Genomic DNA, 16,684 nt, shown 5'->3' with positions numbered 1-16,684 from the left:
TCTGTAAGCACCTATTATTAGATATCAGCACTGCTGGGCTCTTCTACCATAGCGAATGATTCTGAGGACCCACTCTTCATTTATGCCTGTTGTAAACAGTAAACATATTCAAATGGGTATGCAAAAATAAGTCCAATGGCAAGTAACTGGCTCCAAACGTCAGCTGTACATAGGTTTGTCTTCTGTGGACTTTTGAAGCCCAAAATGGAGTCAGAGCCTGGGTCCACTGGAAAATCCCCCAATACTCTGGCAGTCAGTCATACCCTAGATATTGGAAAAGGCAGTAGGGATGGGAGACAGTAGTCATCAGAAGGAGATTCATCTTAAAGGGGTTTTCCGGGCAGAAAATCTTTTTTTTATAAAGGTCTGTTAGTGCTAGTGATGGGTTAATATATACACACCCATATACCTTTAGCAGTTATTGGAGTGATTTCTGGGTGTCTCTGGTTGCTGCTGAATCCTCTGTGTGTGTTTACATACTGTAGCTTCCTGCTGTGCAGACTTTCTGCAGCTGCTGTGCTAACTCCCTCTCACTCAGCTCCCCTCCTCTCTCACTCCCTTACTAAACCCTCTGTCTCGCTAAGCCTAGCCCCTCCCACACTCAGTATCTCACTAAGTCTATCGATCCCGCACATTACTAGCCCCTCCCACCCTGCTATGTGTCTCTTTAGCCTAGTGATCCCACCCATTACTTGCCCCCCCCCCCCCACTCTCACCATCTTCCTAGCTAAGCTATTCCGCCCACTGCTAGAAGACAAGAAGAGGAGGAGGAGCCATTTCGCGGACACAGGAAGGCTTGGTAAGTATTACAGAGGAGAGGGAAGAGGCATTGGGATGTACCGTCTCAGAAGCAGTGAAACAGAACGTCACTGTATTATCAGAATGTGTCCGCTCCAGGGATATGGGTAATTAAACTTTTTTTATATTGAGGTAAATTAGAAGTTGGGTGGAGGGAGGAAACTTAGTTTAGGGGATTATTAACAGTTTATACAAGACAACCTCTTTAAGTTCATTAAAGAGAGTCTACCACCTCCTCAAACATATTCAACTGCCACCACAATGTTACAATGCACATTACAAGGATAAAAATAATACATTTGTTATGTATGTCACCGTTGTAAATATGGAGAAAAACAACTTTGAAGTCCTATGCAAATTAGGCAATTGTTGCACTGTAGGCAGGTCTTCAGTTCCCTCGAGCACTGCTCTTGCCACTCAGACCTATCCATTTTCTGAATGCACCACCACATGCAGTGGGAGTTTATCCTCCACATCACCCAAACTAATCAAGCAGAAAGAGTACTGCTTCCAAGGCTGAAGGCATGCCCCCAGCGCAACAACTACCTCAAAAAAGTGCAACAAAGACCTCAAAGATTTTTCTCTAAATTTATCACTATAATGTGTTCTGTAATTAAGTAGTAACAGTTGAAAATGCTTAGGGGATATGGTAGACTTCCTTTAAGGGGGAGCGGGAGGGACTGCACCAGTGTGCTCAAATATTTAACCATTTATTAGTGGTCAGACCACTCTTGTTTGTAGTAGCGCCTCTGATGAGGTCGCTGGTGACAGTGCCAGCCTTTGAAACGCGTTAGATGCTTTTTTAATGGTCCTCACAGCTAGTCGCTGTGTTTTATAGGAAGTTGCTTTAGGGATTACAGAACACCTGATCAGTATCACCAGGGCTCTGTTTACATTGCATACTCGGAATGCAATGTAAACAGGGTGCTCCAGGGGACATGCATTGAGATAGTCAGGGCCTATAAGTATCTGGGTGTGCTCCTCAATAATAAACTAGACTGGGCTGATCACCTGGAGGCGCTGCACAGAAAGGGCCACAGCAGACTCTACCTGCTCAGGAGGCTGAGGGCCTTCGGAGTCCAGGGGACACTTCTTAGGGCCTTTTTCAACTCTGTGGTTGCCTCAGCCATCTTTTTCGGTGTAGCCTGCTGGGGGAGCAGTATATCAACCAGGGGCAGAAATAGACTTGACAGGCTGATCAGGAGGGCCAGCTCTGTCCTGGGGAGCCCCTCGGACCCAGTACAGGTGGTGGGTGACAGAAGGATACTGTCTATGGTGACCTCCATGCGGGAGAACAAATCCCACCCCATGTATGAGACCTTGATGGCACTTGGCAGCACTGTAAGTGACCATCTGCTTCACCCCAAGTGTGAGAAGGAGCGCTATCGCAAGTCCTTCCTTCCAACCGCGATCAGGCTGTATAATCTACATCAGACCAAGCGAAGATCACTCCGTACAGAGAACTAAATGACTATGAATGTCCTCCTTCTTTCTTCTCTGTTCCTTAGCTGCTATGGACTCCTAGTATATCTTTCTCAGCATATGTGTGTCTACTACTTCTGTAATATTTACTGTGTACTATCATGTATCTGTATTACTATGCAGCTGTAACATACTGAAATTTCCCCACTGTGGGACTATTAAAGGATTATCTTATCTTATTATCTCATCTTATTCCTTTGGCGCCAGCATTACTTAAGAATTAGCTACTATTGGGGGGGGGGGGGTCAAGAGAGCTAATGGTAATGAGCAACCAGATTACACTATAGATATTTCCCTCATTTTGCTCTCATTTTCCTCATTTTCCCTCATTATCCCCTATATGTATGGAGCGATGCACACTTATTAAAATCATGCAGTTTATCTTTTAAATGGTATTAATAAAGATAGTGATTTTATACGTTATATATTTTATATCTCCTAGCTTGTTTATTTTTTAACAAGATAAAGATGTAATAGGGGGAATAATTTCACATAACAGGCAAACAAAGCAGCATTGCTAAAGCAATGTAATTAGGAAAACTCTTCATTTTACATAAGCTAGCAGGGTACATAGGATCCTTAAGATGGGAATACCCCTTTAAAGCTGGCTATATGGTATAAGCAGCTCAAAAATGATTGCCCAGGGATCTCCTTTAGCTAGTTCCACTTAGGCAAAGAACCAAAACAGCCAGGTGACTGTTGAGAGGATAACATGGTTCACTATTGGTATATTTAAGGACCCATATTCCTGAGTCTGTGATACTATAGGGAAGCCTGTAATAGGTTCTGCACAGGGCACTGAAATTGGCCTAGAAAGCTCTTTTTTAATTTATCAGCAATAAACATTTTATTTCTTTTAACAAGTGTTCAAACAGGCATCAAGAACATTTTTCAAGTACAGTCATAGCCGTAAGTGTTGGCACTGATGAAATTTTTCTAGAAAATGTAGGTATTTCTGCCAGAAAATTATTGCAATTACACATGTTTTGTTATATACAAGTTTATTACCTTTGTGTGTGTTGGAACAACACAAAAAAACTGAGAAAAAAGGCAAATTGGACATAATTTCACACAAAAATCCAAAAATGGGATATAAAAAATTGTTGGCACCTTTTCAAAATTGTGGGTAAATAACTTTGAATCATGTGATACTCATTCAAACTCACCTGTGGCAAGTAACAGGTGCGGGCAATATAAAAATCACACCTGAAACCAGATAATAATGAGAGAAGTTGAGTCAATCTTTGCAGTTTGTGTGTGTGTGCTACACTAAGAACAAAAAGAGGAGAAGAGAACTGAATGAGGCCTACAAAGAAAAGAACACAGTGCCAACAGTCAAATATGGTGGAGGTTCAAAGATGTTTTAGATCTGTTTTTCTGCCTCTGGCATTGGGTGCTTTGACTCTGTGCAAGGCATTATGAAATCTGAAGATTACCAAAAGATTTTGGATTGCAATGTAGGTTGCAATCCAGTGCAATTGCAGTGTCAGAAAGCTGGGTTTGTGTCCTAGGTCATGTCCTTCCAGAAGGACAATGATTCCAAACATATTTAAAAAGCGTCCAAAAATGGCTGGAAATATTTGGAGAGTTCTAAAGCAATGAGCCAGGATCTAAATCCCATTGAACATCTGTGTACAGATCTTACAATTGGTGTTGGCAGAAGACACCCTTCAAACATGAGAGACTTGGAGCAGTTTTCAAAAGAGTGGTCCAAGATTACAGTTGAGAGGTATAAGGAGCTTTTTGATGGTTGTAGGAAGCAATTGATTTCAGTTATTTTTTTCCAAATGGTAGTAATTTTCTCCAGCCTATTTTTGGAGTTTTGTGTGAAATTATATCATTTTTGGCTTTTTTTCATTGTGTTTTTTTTGGTGTTATTCCAATACACACAATGGAAATAAACATGTGTATAACAGAACGTTTCAGGGAGAAATATTTAATTTTCTGGAAAATGTGTAGGGGTGCCATATATGGCCATGCCTGTATTTGCTTTCATTACCGAGTAAGCACTAGACAATTCTAGCTGCATTTTTGGGCAACACTCTGTTTTATTGGTACCTCTGTTTTATCTGTACCGAAAGAGTTAATTCTTCTTATCACTTATTACCTGGAAGGAGAAGATGCTGAGCTTCCAAATTCATTTGCTAACTGAAAAACAAAGATTAATATCAATAGATTGTATGGTAAAATATAAGGGAATGTTCTTACATGATGTCAAGGTAATTGCATCATTGATTAGAATAGTTATATTGATGGCATTATTTAGAATAGGCCCCCACTATTCAGACATAGATTCACACATTGGCATTACATTGTAATGTAGTTCTGATTATTTATTATAGTCCTACCTCCTTAAAGAGGACCTGTCACCTCATCTCATGTGTAAAGTAAATACTGGGGCATATTTCCTCATATGCCCAGAAACAATACAATATATGGAATTAGATTTGTTTCATGATAACAGACTCCTGATAGGCATTAGATTTTTGGTTCCATACTTACTTGCACCAGGTCAGGACTGATCATGCTGTATGGTCGTTGTCGGAAAGTACTTGTGCGAGGTGAGGGTGTATATCTGACAGCTTCTAGCCGGATATTTTCAGAATCAGAGATGGAAACACCAACTTTATCCAAATTTCCAGTGCTGCTACTGTTTAATTTACTAAGTGGAAAACTGCAAGAAAGAAAGAAAAATCATGTTTTTTTTTTTAATGTAGATTGTGAGCCCCGTATAAGGATCACAATGTACATTTTTTTTAACTATAAGTATGTCTTTGTAGAATAGGAGGAAATCTACGCAAACACAGGGAGAACATACAAACTCCTTGCAGATGTTGCTCCTGGCGGGATTCAAACCCAGGACTCCAGCATTGCAAGGCTGCAGTGCTAACCACTGAGCCAGCGTGTTGCCCCTAAAGAAAAAGCATGTGTGACACATGTATAAGGATAGATATTTTTTGGTGTTGGGAAGAATTACTGTAGCTGTCATAAAACATAGTAGTAGTCAATAAAAAGCAGGTGACCACTGCTGTCACAAATGTGACCTTAAGTTTGTCTATACTGTGAAAAACAAAAAGAGACAGTGCTGAGCGCTAATGCAGTGATATTATACCTTAGATAGGTATAGGTAAATAAAGAGGTTTATGCTCACCTTAGAGAGTTGTGGAGAGCACACAACTACACAAATCACCTTTAAACATCCAATGGATGCATATAGGACCAAGGAAGCAGCTAGGCGCTAGAAGGACGTAGTGAAGTCATTCACACATCCGTAGTCATTAAATCATCCGGTGTTGGAGAAAAATTACCCCAAGAAAAGAGGCAGACAGCGCTGGTCCAATGAGATGTTCTTTATTGCAGTAGAACAAGCACAATGCGTTTTGGAACATAGCCCTTTTTTCCTTGACACATACACTTGAAAAAGCGCTATGTCCCTGCCTCTTTTCTTGGGGTAATTTTTCTCCAACACCGGATTTTTGATCAGGTCTGTCTATGACAGGATTTTACCTGTTGTAGCTCAACACCATTGAGAATTTTGGCTAAGAACAAGCGCAGTATGAGGAGCTACTTAAACTGCACAGGTAAACACCAAAATGGTATTTGAATAAACGAAAGTAAAAGAAATAAGTCTTACTTTGAGCCTACTTTATCTGTATTATCTGCTGGAGGAAGAGGGCGAGTGTAAGAAAATGGAAACCATCCTTTCCTATTGAGAAAAAAAAAACAACATGTCAGCCTATGTTTAGCATACATAATAGATTTGTTGGGCACAGAGCATTCACTTATTACCCCACATAAGTCTGTACAGCAGAGTGCTTAGTAAAGGCTTTGTCAGATGGGGTATGGCCACAGAAAGCAGAGTACTCTGTACTAGAGATGAGCGAACACTAAAATGTTCGAGGTTCGAAATTCGATTCGAACAGCCGCTCAATGTTCATGTGTTCGAATGGGTTTCGAACCCCATTATAGTCTATGGGGAACAGATACTCGTTAAGGGGGAAACCCAAATCCGTGTCTGGAGGGTCACCAAGTCCACTATGACACCCCAGGAAATGATGCCAACACCTCTGGAATGACACTGGGACAGCAGGGGAAGCATGTCTGGGGGCATCTAACACACCAAAGACCCTCTATTACCCCAACATCACAGCCTAACAACTACACACTTTACACACTCAATACCACCTCTCTGACAGTAGGAAAACACCTTGAAACATGTGTATTTGGCACTTGCAGTGAGGAGAGCTTGTCACCAGCAGTGAATTTGGCCCTTGTAGTAAGTTGAGGTTGGCACCAACATTTGTTTTGAAAATCAGGGTGGATTGAGCCTCTAACCAGCAGAGTTTGGGCAAATTCATGGTGGAGGGAGCCTCTAAACACCCCAGTTTGGGCAAATTCATGGTGGAGGGAGCCTCTAAAAACCCCAGTTTGGACCAATTCATGGTGGAGGGAGCCTCTAACCAGCCCAGTGTGGGCAAATTCATGGTGGAGGGAGCCTCTAAAAAACCCAGTTTGGACCAATTCATGGTGGAGGGAGCCTCTAACCAGCCCAGTTTGGGCAAATTCATGGTGGAGGGAGCCTCTAAAAAACCCAGTTTGGACCAATTCATGGTGGAGGGAGCCTCTAACCAGCCCAGTTTGGGCAAATTCATGGTGGAGGGAGCCTCTAAACAGCCCAGTTTGGGCAAATTCATGGTGGAGGGAGCCTCTAACCAGCCCAGTTTGGACCAATTAATGGTGGAGGGAGCCTCTAACCAGCCCAGTTTGGGCAAATTCATGGTGGAGGGAGCCTCTAAACAGCCCAGTTTGGACCAATTCATGGTGGAGGGAGCCTCTAAAAACCCCAGTTTGGACCAATTCATGGTGGAGGGAGCCTCTAAACAGCCCAGTTTGGGCCAATTCATGGTGGAGGGAGCCTCTAACCAGCCCAGTTTGGACCAATTAATGGTGGAGGGAGCCTCTAAACAGCCAAGTTTTGGGAAATTCATGGTGGAGGGAGCCTCTAACCAGCCCAGTTTGGACCAATTCATGGTGGAGGGAGCCTCTAAACAGCCCAGTTTGGGCAAATTCATGGTGGAGGGAGCCTCTAAAAAACCCAGTTTGGACCAATTCATGGTGGAGGGAGCCTCTAACCAGCCCAGTTTGGACCAATTAATGGTGGAGGGAGCCTCTAAACAGCCAAGTTTGGACCAATTCATGCTGGAGGGAGCCTCTAAAAACCCCAGTTTGGACCAATTCATGGTGGAGGGAGCCTCTAACCAGCCCAGTTTGGTCAAATTCATGGTGGAGGGAGCCTCTAACCAGCCCAGTTTGGACCAATTAATGGTGGAGGGAGCCTCTAAACAGCCAAGTTTGGACCAATTCATGGTGGAGGGAGCCTCTAAAAACCCCAGTTTGGACCAATTCATGGTGGAGGGAGCCTCTAACCAGCCCAGTTTGGGCAAATTCATGGTGGAGGGAGCCTCTAAACAGCCCAGTTTGGGCACATTCATGGTGGAGGGAGCCTCTAACCAGCCCAGTTTGGACCAATTAATGGTGGAGGGAGCCGCTAAACAGCCCAGTTTGGACCAATTCATGGTGGAGGGAGCCTCTAAAAACCCCAGTTTGGACCAATTCATGGTGGAGGGAGCCTCTAAAAAACCCAGTTTGGACCAATTCATGGTGGAGGGAGCCTCTAAAAAACCCAGTTTGGACCAATTCATGGTGGAGGGAGCCTCTAACCAGCCCAGTTTGGACCAATTAATGGTGGAGGGAGCCTCTAAACAGCCAAGTTTGGACCAATTCATGGTGGAGGGAGCCTCTAAAAACCCCAGTTTGGACCAATTCATGGTGGAGGGAGCCTCTAACCAGCCCAGTTTGGGCAAATTCATGGTGGAGGGAGCCTCTAACCAGCCCAGTTTGGACCAATTCATGGTGGAGGGAGCCTCTAAACAGCCAAGTTTGGACCAATTCATGGTGGAGGGAGCCTCTAAAAACCCCAGTTTGGACCAATTCATGGTGGAGGGAGCCTCTAACCAGCCCAGTTTGGGCAAATTCATGGTGGAGGGAGCCTCTAAACAGCCCAGTTTGGGCACATTCATGGTGGAGGGAGCCTCTAACCAGCCCAGTTTGGACCAATTAATGGTGGAGGGAGCCGCTAAACAGCCCAGTTTGGACCAATTCATGGTGGAGGGAGCCTCTAAAAACCCCAGTTTGGACCAATTCATGGTGGAGGGAGCCTCTAAAAAACCCAGTTTGGACCAATTCATGGTGGAGGGAGCCTCTAACCAGCCCAGTTTGGGCAAATTCATGGTGGAGGGAGCCTCTAACCAGCCCAGTTTGGACCAATTAATGGTGGAGGGAGCCTCTAAACAGCCAAGTTTGGACCAATTCATGGTGGAGGGAGCCTCTAAAAACCCCAGTTTGGACCAATTCATGGTGGAGGGAGCCTCTAACCAGCCCAGTTTGGGCAAATTCATGGTGGAGGGAGCCTCTAACCAGCCCAGTTTGGACCAATTAATGGTGGAGGGAGCCTCTAAACAGCCAAGTTTGGACCAATTCATGGTGGAGGGAGCCTCTAAAAACCCCAGTTTGGACCAATTCATGGTGGAGGGAGCCTCTAACCAGCCCAGTTTGGGCAAATTCATGGTGGAGGGAGCCTCTAAACAGCCCAGTTTGGGCACATTCATGGTGGAGGGAGCCTCTAACCAGCCCAGTTTGGACCAATTAATGGTGGAGGGAGCCGCTAAACAGCCCAGTTTGGACCAATTCATGGTGGAGGGAGCCTCTAAAAACCCCAGTTTGGACCAATTCATGGTGGAGGGAGCCTCTAAAAAACCCAGTTTGGACCAATTCATGGTGGAGGGAGCCTCTAAAAAACCCAGTTTGGACCAATTCATGGTGGAGGGAGCCTCTAACCAGCCCAGTTTGGGCAAATTCATGGTGGAGGGAGCCTCTAACCAGCCCAGTTTGGACCAATTAATGGTGGAGGGAGCCGCTAAACAGCCCAGTTTGGACCAATTCATGGTGGAGGGAGCCTCTAAAAACCCCAGTTTGGACCAATTCATGGTGGAGGGAGCCTCTAAACAGCCCAGTTTGGGCAAATTCATGGTGGAGGGAGCCTCTAACCAGCAGAGTTGGTGGAAATCAGGGTGGAGGGAGCCTCTAACCAGCAGAGTTGGGGGAAATCAGGGTGGAGGGAGCCTAGTATTAGCAGAATTGTGCAACGCTTATGGTGGATGAGTATGAGGATGCGGAGGAATTGGAGAGGTTGAGTACAGACATGGAGTTTCATGTTGGGGTGCTTTACACAGGTGGGCACAAAAATGACGGCTCTACCCAGTGGTGGTTCATTTTTATCAAAGTGAGCCGGTCGGCACTCTCAGCTGACAGACGGGTGCGCTTGTCAGTGATGATGCCACCGGCTGCACTGAACACCCTCTCAGATAGGACGCTGGCGGCAGGACAGGACAGCACCTCCAAGGCATATAGGGCAAGTTCAAGCCACAGGTCCAACTTCGACACCCAATACGTGTAGGGCGCAGAGGGGTCGGAGAGGACAGGGCTGTGGTCGGAAAGGTATTCCCGCAACATGCGCCTATACTTCTCACGCCTGGTGACACTAGGACCCTCCGTGGCGGCACTTTGGCGAGGGGGTGCCATCAAGGTGTCCCAGACCTTAGACAGTGTGCCCCTCGTTTGTGTGGACCGGTGAGAACTTGGTTGCCTACTGGAGGAACTGCCCTCCCTGCCGCCAACGTCACATGCTGGAAACATCTCCATCATATTCTGCACCAATTGCCTGTGGCAAGCATTGATGCGATTGGCCCTCCCCTCTACCGGAATAAAAGACGAGATGTTGTTTTTATACCGGGGGTCAAGGATAGCAAAGATCCAGTACTGGTTGTCCTCCATGATTTTGACAATACGCTTGTCGGTTGTAAAGCACCCCAACATGAACTCAGCCATGTCTGCCACAGTGTTAGTTGGCATGACTCCTCTGGCCCCACCGGAAAGTTCAATCTCCATTTCCTCCTCATCCCCCATGTCTACCCATCCGCGCTGCAACAATGGGACGATTCGAAGTTGCCCGGAAGCCTCCTGTATCACCATCACATCATCGGACAACTCTTCTTCCTCCTCCTCCTCCTCCTCCTCCATTAAACGCAGTGAAGCGGACAGATGTGTGGACCTACTCTCCAGCTGTGACGGATCGGATGCTATCCCTAACTCCTCTGTGTGATCTGAGTTATCCCTGATGTCAATCAGGGATTCTCTCAGAACACACAAGAGCGGGATTGTAAGGCTCACCATCGCATCCTCAGAGCTCACCCTCCTTGTGGACTCCTCAAAGACCCGTAGGATGTCACAAAGGTCTCTCATCCATGGCCACTCATGGATGTGAAACTGAGGCAGCTGACTTTGTGGCACCCTAGGGTTTTGTAGCTGGTATTCCATCAAAGGTCTCTGCTGCTCAACCACTCTATTCAACATCTGAAACGTTGAGTTCCAGCGTGTGGGGACGTCGCACAAAAGCCGGTGTTGTGGCACATGCAGGCGTTGCTGGAGAGATTTTAAGCTAGCAGCGGCTACTGTCGACTTGCGAAAGTGGGCGCACATGCGCCGCACTTTCACCAGTAGCTCTGGAACATTGGGGTAGCTCTTTAGGAAACGTTGCACCACTAGGTTGAAGACGTGGGCCAGGCATGGAACATGTTGGAGTCCGGCAAGCTCCAGAGCTGCTACCAGGTTCCGGCCGTTATCACAAACGACCATGCCTGGGCCCAGGTGCAGCGGCTCAAACCATATTGCCGTCTCATCGAGGAGGGCATCCCTCACCTCGGAGGCAGTGTGCTGTCTGTCCCCCAAGCTGATCAGCTTCAGCACAGCCTGCTGACATCTACCAACGCCAGTGCTGCAACGTTTCCAACTCGTAGCTGGGGTCAATCTAACAGCGGAGGAGGAGGCGGTGGCGGAGGAGGAGGCGGTGGCGGAGGAGGAAGCGGTAGAGGAGGAGGAGGAGGGGGGTGTTCTTCTCGTGTCCCTGCCAGGAATGTTAGGCGGGGAGACGAGGTACACCGGGCCAGTTTGGGAAGCAGTCCCAGCCTCAACTACATTCACCCAGTGTGCCGTCAGTGAAATGTAGCGTCCCTGTCCGCATGCACTTGTCCACGCGTCGGTGGTCAAGTGGACCTTTGTGCAAAGCGCGGAACTAAGGGCCCGCCTGATGTTGAGTGACACGTGCTGGTGCAAGGCGGGGACGGCACACCGGGAGAAGTAGTGACGGCTAGGGACGGCATAGCGAGGTGCCGCAGTTGCCATCAGGTCCAGGAAGGCGGGAGTTTCAACAAGCCGGAACGCCAACATCTCCTGGGCCAGCAGTTTAGCGATGTTGGCGTTCAAGGCTTGCGCGTGTGGGTGGTTAGCAGTGTATTTCTGCCGCCGCTCCAATGTCTGAGAGATGGTGGGTTGTTGTAAAGAAACGCCTGATGGTGCCTTTGATGGTGCAGGAGAAGGAGATAAGACAGGACCAGGGGAGGATGAGGTAGAAGTCAACAAAGTGGCGGAGGCAGATGAAGTGGTGTCCTGGCTCGTCCTCTGGAGTGCATCGCCAGCACAGTCAGCAGTGGCAGTGGCAGAGGCAGTGGCAGAGGCAGTGGCAGTGGCATGAACGGCAGGCGGCCTTTGTCCTGCCGTTGCTGCCTGCCACTGATTCCAGTGCTTGGATTCCAAATGACGGCGCATTGAAGTGGTGGACAGGTTGCTCTTCTCAGAGCCCCTAATCAATTTCGAGAGGCAAATTGTGCAGACAACACTATATCTGTCCTCGGCGCATTCCTTGAAAAAACTCCACACCTTCGAGAAACGTGCCCTCGAGGTGGGAGTTTTTCGGGGCTGGGTACGAACTGGAACATCTTGGGAGATTCCGGGTGTGGCCTGGCTTCGCCTAAGCTGCTGACCTCTGCCTCTGCCTCTAGCTACCCTTTTTGGTGCTGCACCTGCCTCAACATCCACACTACTTTCCCCGCTTGACATCCCCCCTGTCCAGGTCGGGTCAGTGTCCTCATCATCCACCACTTCCTCTTCCAACTCCTGTCTCATCTCCTCCTCCCGAACAATGCGCTGGTCAACTGGATGCCCTGACGGCAACTGCGTCACATCATCGTCGATGAGGGTGGGTTGCTGGTCATCCACCACCAAATCGAACGGAGATGGAGGAGACTCTAGTGTTTGAGCATCTGGACACAGATGCTCCTCTGTTAGGTTCGTGGAATCGTGACGTGGAGAGGCAGGTTGAGGGACAATGAAAGGAGCGGAGAACAGCTCTGGGGAGCAGGGACAGTTTGGGTTATTGTTCTGTAAAGCTTCGGAATTTTGGGAGGAAGGAAGACAAGACTGTTGGGTAATAGGAGGAGAGGAGGCAGAGTCTGACTGGCTGCTGGACAATGTGCTGTAAGCGTTCTCTGACAGCCATTGCAAGACCTGTTCCTGGTTCTCGGGCCTACTAAGGTTTGTACCCTGCAGTTTAGTTAATGTGGCAAGCAACCCTGGCACTGTGGAGTGGCGCAATGCTTGCTGCCCCACAGGAGTAGGCACGGGACGCCCTGTGGCTTCACTGCTACCTTGCTCCCCAGAACCATTCCCCCGACCTCGCCCACGGCCTCGTCCACGTCCCTTTCCGGGAGCCTTGCGCATTTTGAATTCCTAGTTAGAAATTGGCACTGTATACCAGTAGTAAAAATTGTGGGTGCACGTAACCCCAATATATTCTTTGAATTCCCAGTCAGACACTGGCACTATATGGCAGTAGCAAGAAATGAGGGTATTTGTATTCCCAATATATTCTTTGAATTCCCAGTCAGACAATGGCACTGTATACCAGTAGTAAAAATTGTGGGTGCACGTAACCACAATATATTCTTTGAATTACCAGTCAGAAACTGGCACTATATGGCAGTAGCAAGAAATGAGGGTATTTATAACCCCAATATATTCTTTGAATTCCCAGTCAGACAATGGCACTGTATACCAGTAGTAAAAATTGTGGGTGCACGTAACCCCAATATATTCTTTGAATTCCCAGTCAGACACTGGCACTATATGGCAGTAGCAAGAAATGAGGGTATTTGTATTCCCAATATATTCTTTGAATTCCCAGTCAGACAATGGCACTGTATACCAGTAGTAAAAATTGTGGGTGCACGTAACCCCAATATATTCTTTGAATTACCAGTCAGAAACTGGCACTATATGGCAGTAGCAAGAAATGAGGGTATTTGTATTCCCAATATATTCTTTGAATTCCCAGTCAGACAATGGCACTGTATACCAGTAGTAAAAATTGTGGGTGCACGTAACCACAATATATTCTTTGAATTCCCAGTCAGACAATGGCACTGTATACCAGTAGTAAAAATTGTGGGTGCACGTAACCCCAATATATTCTTTGAATTACCAGTCAGAAACTGGCACTATATGGCAGTAGCAAGAAATGAGGGTATTTGTATTCCCAATATATTCTTTGAATTCCCAGTCAGACAATGGCACTGTATACCAGTAGTAAAAATTGTGGGTGCACGTAACCTCAATATATTCTTTGAATTCCCAGTCAGACAATGGCACTGTATACCAGTAGTAAAAATTGTGGGTGCACGTAACCACAATATATTCTTTGAATTCCCAGTCAGACAATGGCACTGTATACCAGTAGTAAAAATTGTGGGTGCACGTAACCCCAATATATTCTTTGAATTACCAGTCAGAAACTGGCACTATATGGCAGTAGCAAGAAATGAGGGTATTTGTATTCCCAATATATTCTTTGAATTCCCAGTCAGACAATGGCACTGTATACCAGTAGTAAAAATTGTGGGTGCACGTAACCCCAATATATTCTTTGAATTCCCAGTCAGACACTGGCACTATATGGCAGTAGCAAGAAATGAGGGTATTTGTATTCCCAATATATTCTTTGAATTCCCAGTCAGACAATGGCACTGTATACCAGTAGTAAAAATTGTGGGTGCACGTAACCCCAATATATTCTTTGAATTACCAGTCAGAAACTGGCACTATATGGCAGTAGCAAGAAATGAGGGTATTTGTATTCCCAATATATTCTTTGAATTCCCAGTCAGACAATGGCACTGTATACCAGTAGTAAAAATTGTGGGTGCACGTAACCCCAATATATTCTTTGAATTCCCAGTCAGACACTGGCACTATATGGCAGTAGCAAGAAATGAGGGTATTTGTATTCCCAATATATTCTTTGAATTCCCAGTCAGACAATGGCACTGTATACCAGTAGTAAAAATTGTGGGTGCACGTAACCCCAATATATTCTTTGACTTACCAGTCAGAAACTGGCACTATATGGCAGTAGCAAGAAATGAGGGTATTTGTATTCCCAATATATTCTTTGAATTCCCAGTCAGACAATGGCACTGTATACCAGTAGTAAAAATTGTGGGTGCACGTAACCACAATATATTCTTTGAATTCCCAGTCAGACAATGGCACTGTATACCAGTAGTAAAAATTGTGGGTGCACGTAACCCCAATATATTCTTTGAATTACCAGTCAGAAACTGGCACTATATGGCAGTAGCAAGAAATGAGGGTATTTGTATTCCCAATATATTCTTTGAATTCCCAGTCAGACAATGGCACTGTATACCAGTAGTAAAAATTGTGGGTGCACGTAACCACAATATATTCTTTGAATTCCCAGTCAGACAATGGCACTGTATACCAGTAGTAAAAATTGTGGGTGTACGTAACCACAATATATTCTTTGAATTCCCAGTCAGACAATGGCACTGTATACCAGTAGTAAAAATTGTGGGTGCACGTAACCCCAATATATTCTTTGAATTACCAGTCAGAAACTGGCACTATATGGCAGTAGCAAGAAATGAGGGTATTTGTATTCCCAATATATTCTTTGAATTCCCAGTCAGACAATGGCACTGTATACCAGTAGTAAAAATTGTGGGTGCACGTAACCCCAATATATTCTTTGAATTCCCAGTCAGACACTGGCACTATATGGCAGTAGCAAGAAATGAGGGTATTTGTATTCCCAATATATTCTTTGAATTCCCAGTCAGACAATGGCACTGTATACCAGTAGTAAAAATTGTGGGTGCACGTAACCCCAATATATTCTTTGAATTACCAGTCAGAAACTGGCACTATATGGCAGTAGCAAGAAATGAGGGTATTTGTATTCCCAATATATTCTTTGAATTCCCAGTCAGACAATGGCACTGTATACCAGTAGTAAAAATTGTGGGTGCACGTAACCCCAATATATTCTTTGAATTCCCAGTCAGACACTGGCACTATATGGCAGTAGCAAGAAATGAGGGTATTTGTATTCCCAATATATTCTTTGAATTCCCAGTCAGACAATGGCACTGTATACCAGTAGTAAAAATTGTGGGTGCACGTAACCCCAATATATTCTTTGAATTACCAGTCAGAAACTGGCACTATATGGCAGTAGCAAGAAATGAGGGTATTTGTATTCCCAATATATTCTTTGAATTCCCAGTCAGACAATGGCACTGTATACCAGTAGTAAAAATTGTGGGTGCACGTAACCACAATATATTCTTTGAATTCCCAGTCAGACAATGGCACTGTATACCAGTAGTAAAAATTGTGGGTGCACGTAACCCCAATATATTCTTTGAATTACCAGTCAGAAACTGGCACTATATGGCAGTAGCAAGAAATGAGGGTATTTGTATTCCCAATATATTCTTTGAATTCCCAGTCAGACAATGGCACTGTATACCAGTAGTAAAAATTGTGGGTGCACGTAACCACAATATATTCTTTGAATTCCCAGTCAGACAATGGCACTGTATACCAGTAGTAAAAATTGTGGGTGCACGTAACCCCAATATATTCTTTGAATTACCAGTCAGAAACTGGCACTATATGGCAGTAGCAAGAAATGAGGGTATTTGTATTCCCAATATATTCTTTGAATTCCCAGTCAGACAATGGCACTGTATACCAGTAGTAAAAATTGTGGGTGCACGTAACCACAATATATTCTTTGAATTACCAGTCAGAAACTGGCACTATATGGCAGTAGCAAGAAATGAGGGTATTTATAACCCCAATATATTCTTTGAATTCCCAGTCAGACAATGGCACTGTATACCAGTAGTAAAAATTGTGGGTGCACGTAACCCCAATATATTCTTTGAATTCCCAGTCAGACACTGGCACTATATGGCAGTAGCAAGAAATGAGGGTATTTGTATTCCCAATATATTCTTTGAATTCCCAGTCAGACAATGGCACTGTATACCAGTAGTAAAAATTGTGGGTGCACGTAACCCCAATATATTCTTTGAATTACCAGTCAGAAACTGGCACTATATGGCAGTAGCAAGAAATGAGGGTA

At 45.3% G+C, this 16,684-nt stretch overlaps 1 protein-coding gene across 1 annotated transcript in view; it reads right to left on the bottom strand.

Moving 5' to 3' along the window:
• LOC142210842 (BAR/IMD domain-containing adapter protein 2-like) overlaps positions 1 to 16,684 on the bottom strand; it is a 120,113-nt gene that overhangs the window by 1,589 nt on the left and 101,840 nt on the right. The window contains exons 12-14 of the mRNA XM_075280299.1: positions 5,915 to 5,986; positions 4,783 to 4,954; positions 4,388 to 4,428 (exon numbers count right to left, since the gene is read on the bottom strand). Coding sequence (XP_075136400.1) covers positions 4,388 to 4,428; positions 4,783 to 4,954; positions 5,915 to 5,986 — 285 coding nt within the window. The remainder of the gene's footprint in view (positions 1 to 4,387; positions 4,429 to 4,782; positions 4,955 to 5,914; positions 5,987 to 16,684) is intronic.

Source organism: Leptodactylus fuscus, chromosome 6, assembly GCF_031893055.1.
Source record: "Leptodactylus fuscus isolate aLepFus1 chromosome 6, aLepFus1.hap2, whole genome shotgun sequence".
NCBI classification, from domain to species: domain Eukaryota; kingdom Metazoa; phylum Chordata; class Amphibia; order Anura; family Leptodactylidae; genus Leptodactylus; species Leptodactylus fuscus.
Note: the sequence above shows the minus strand (reverse complement) of the source record. Positions and strands in the feature narration are given on the sequence as shown.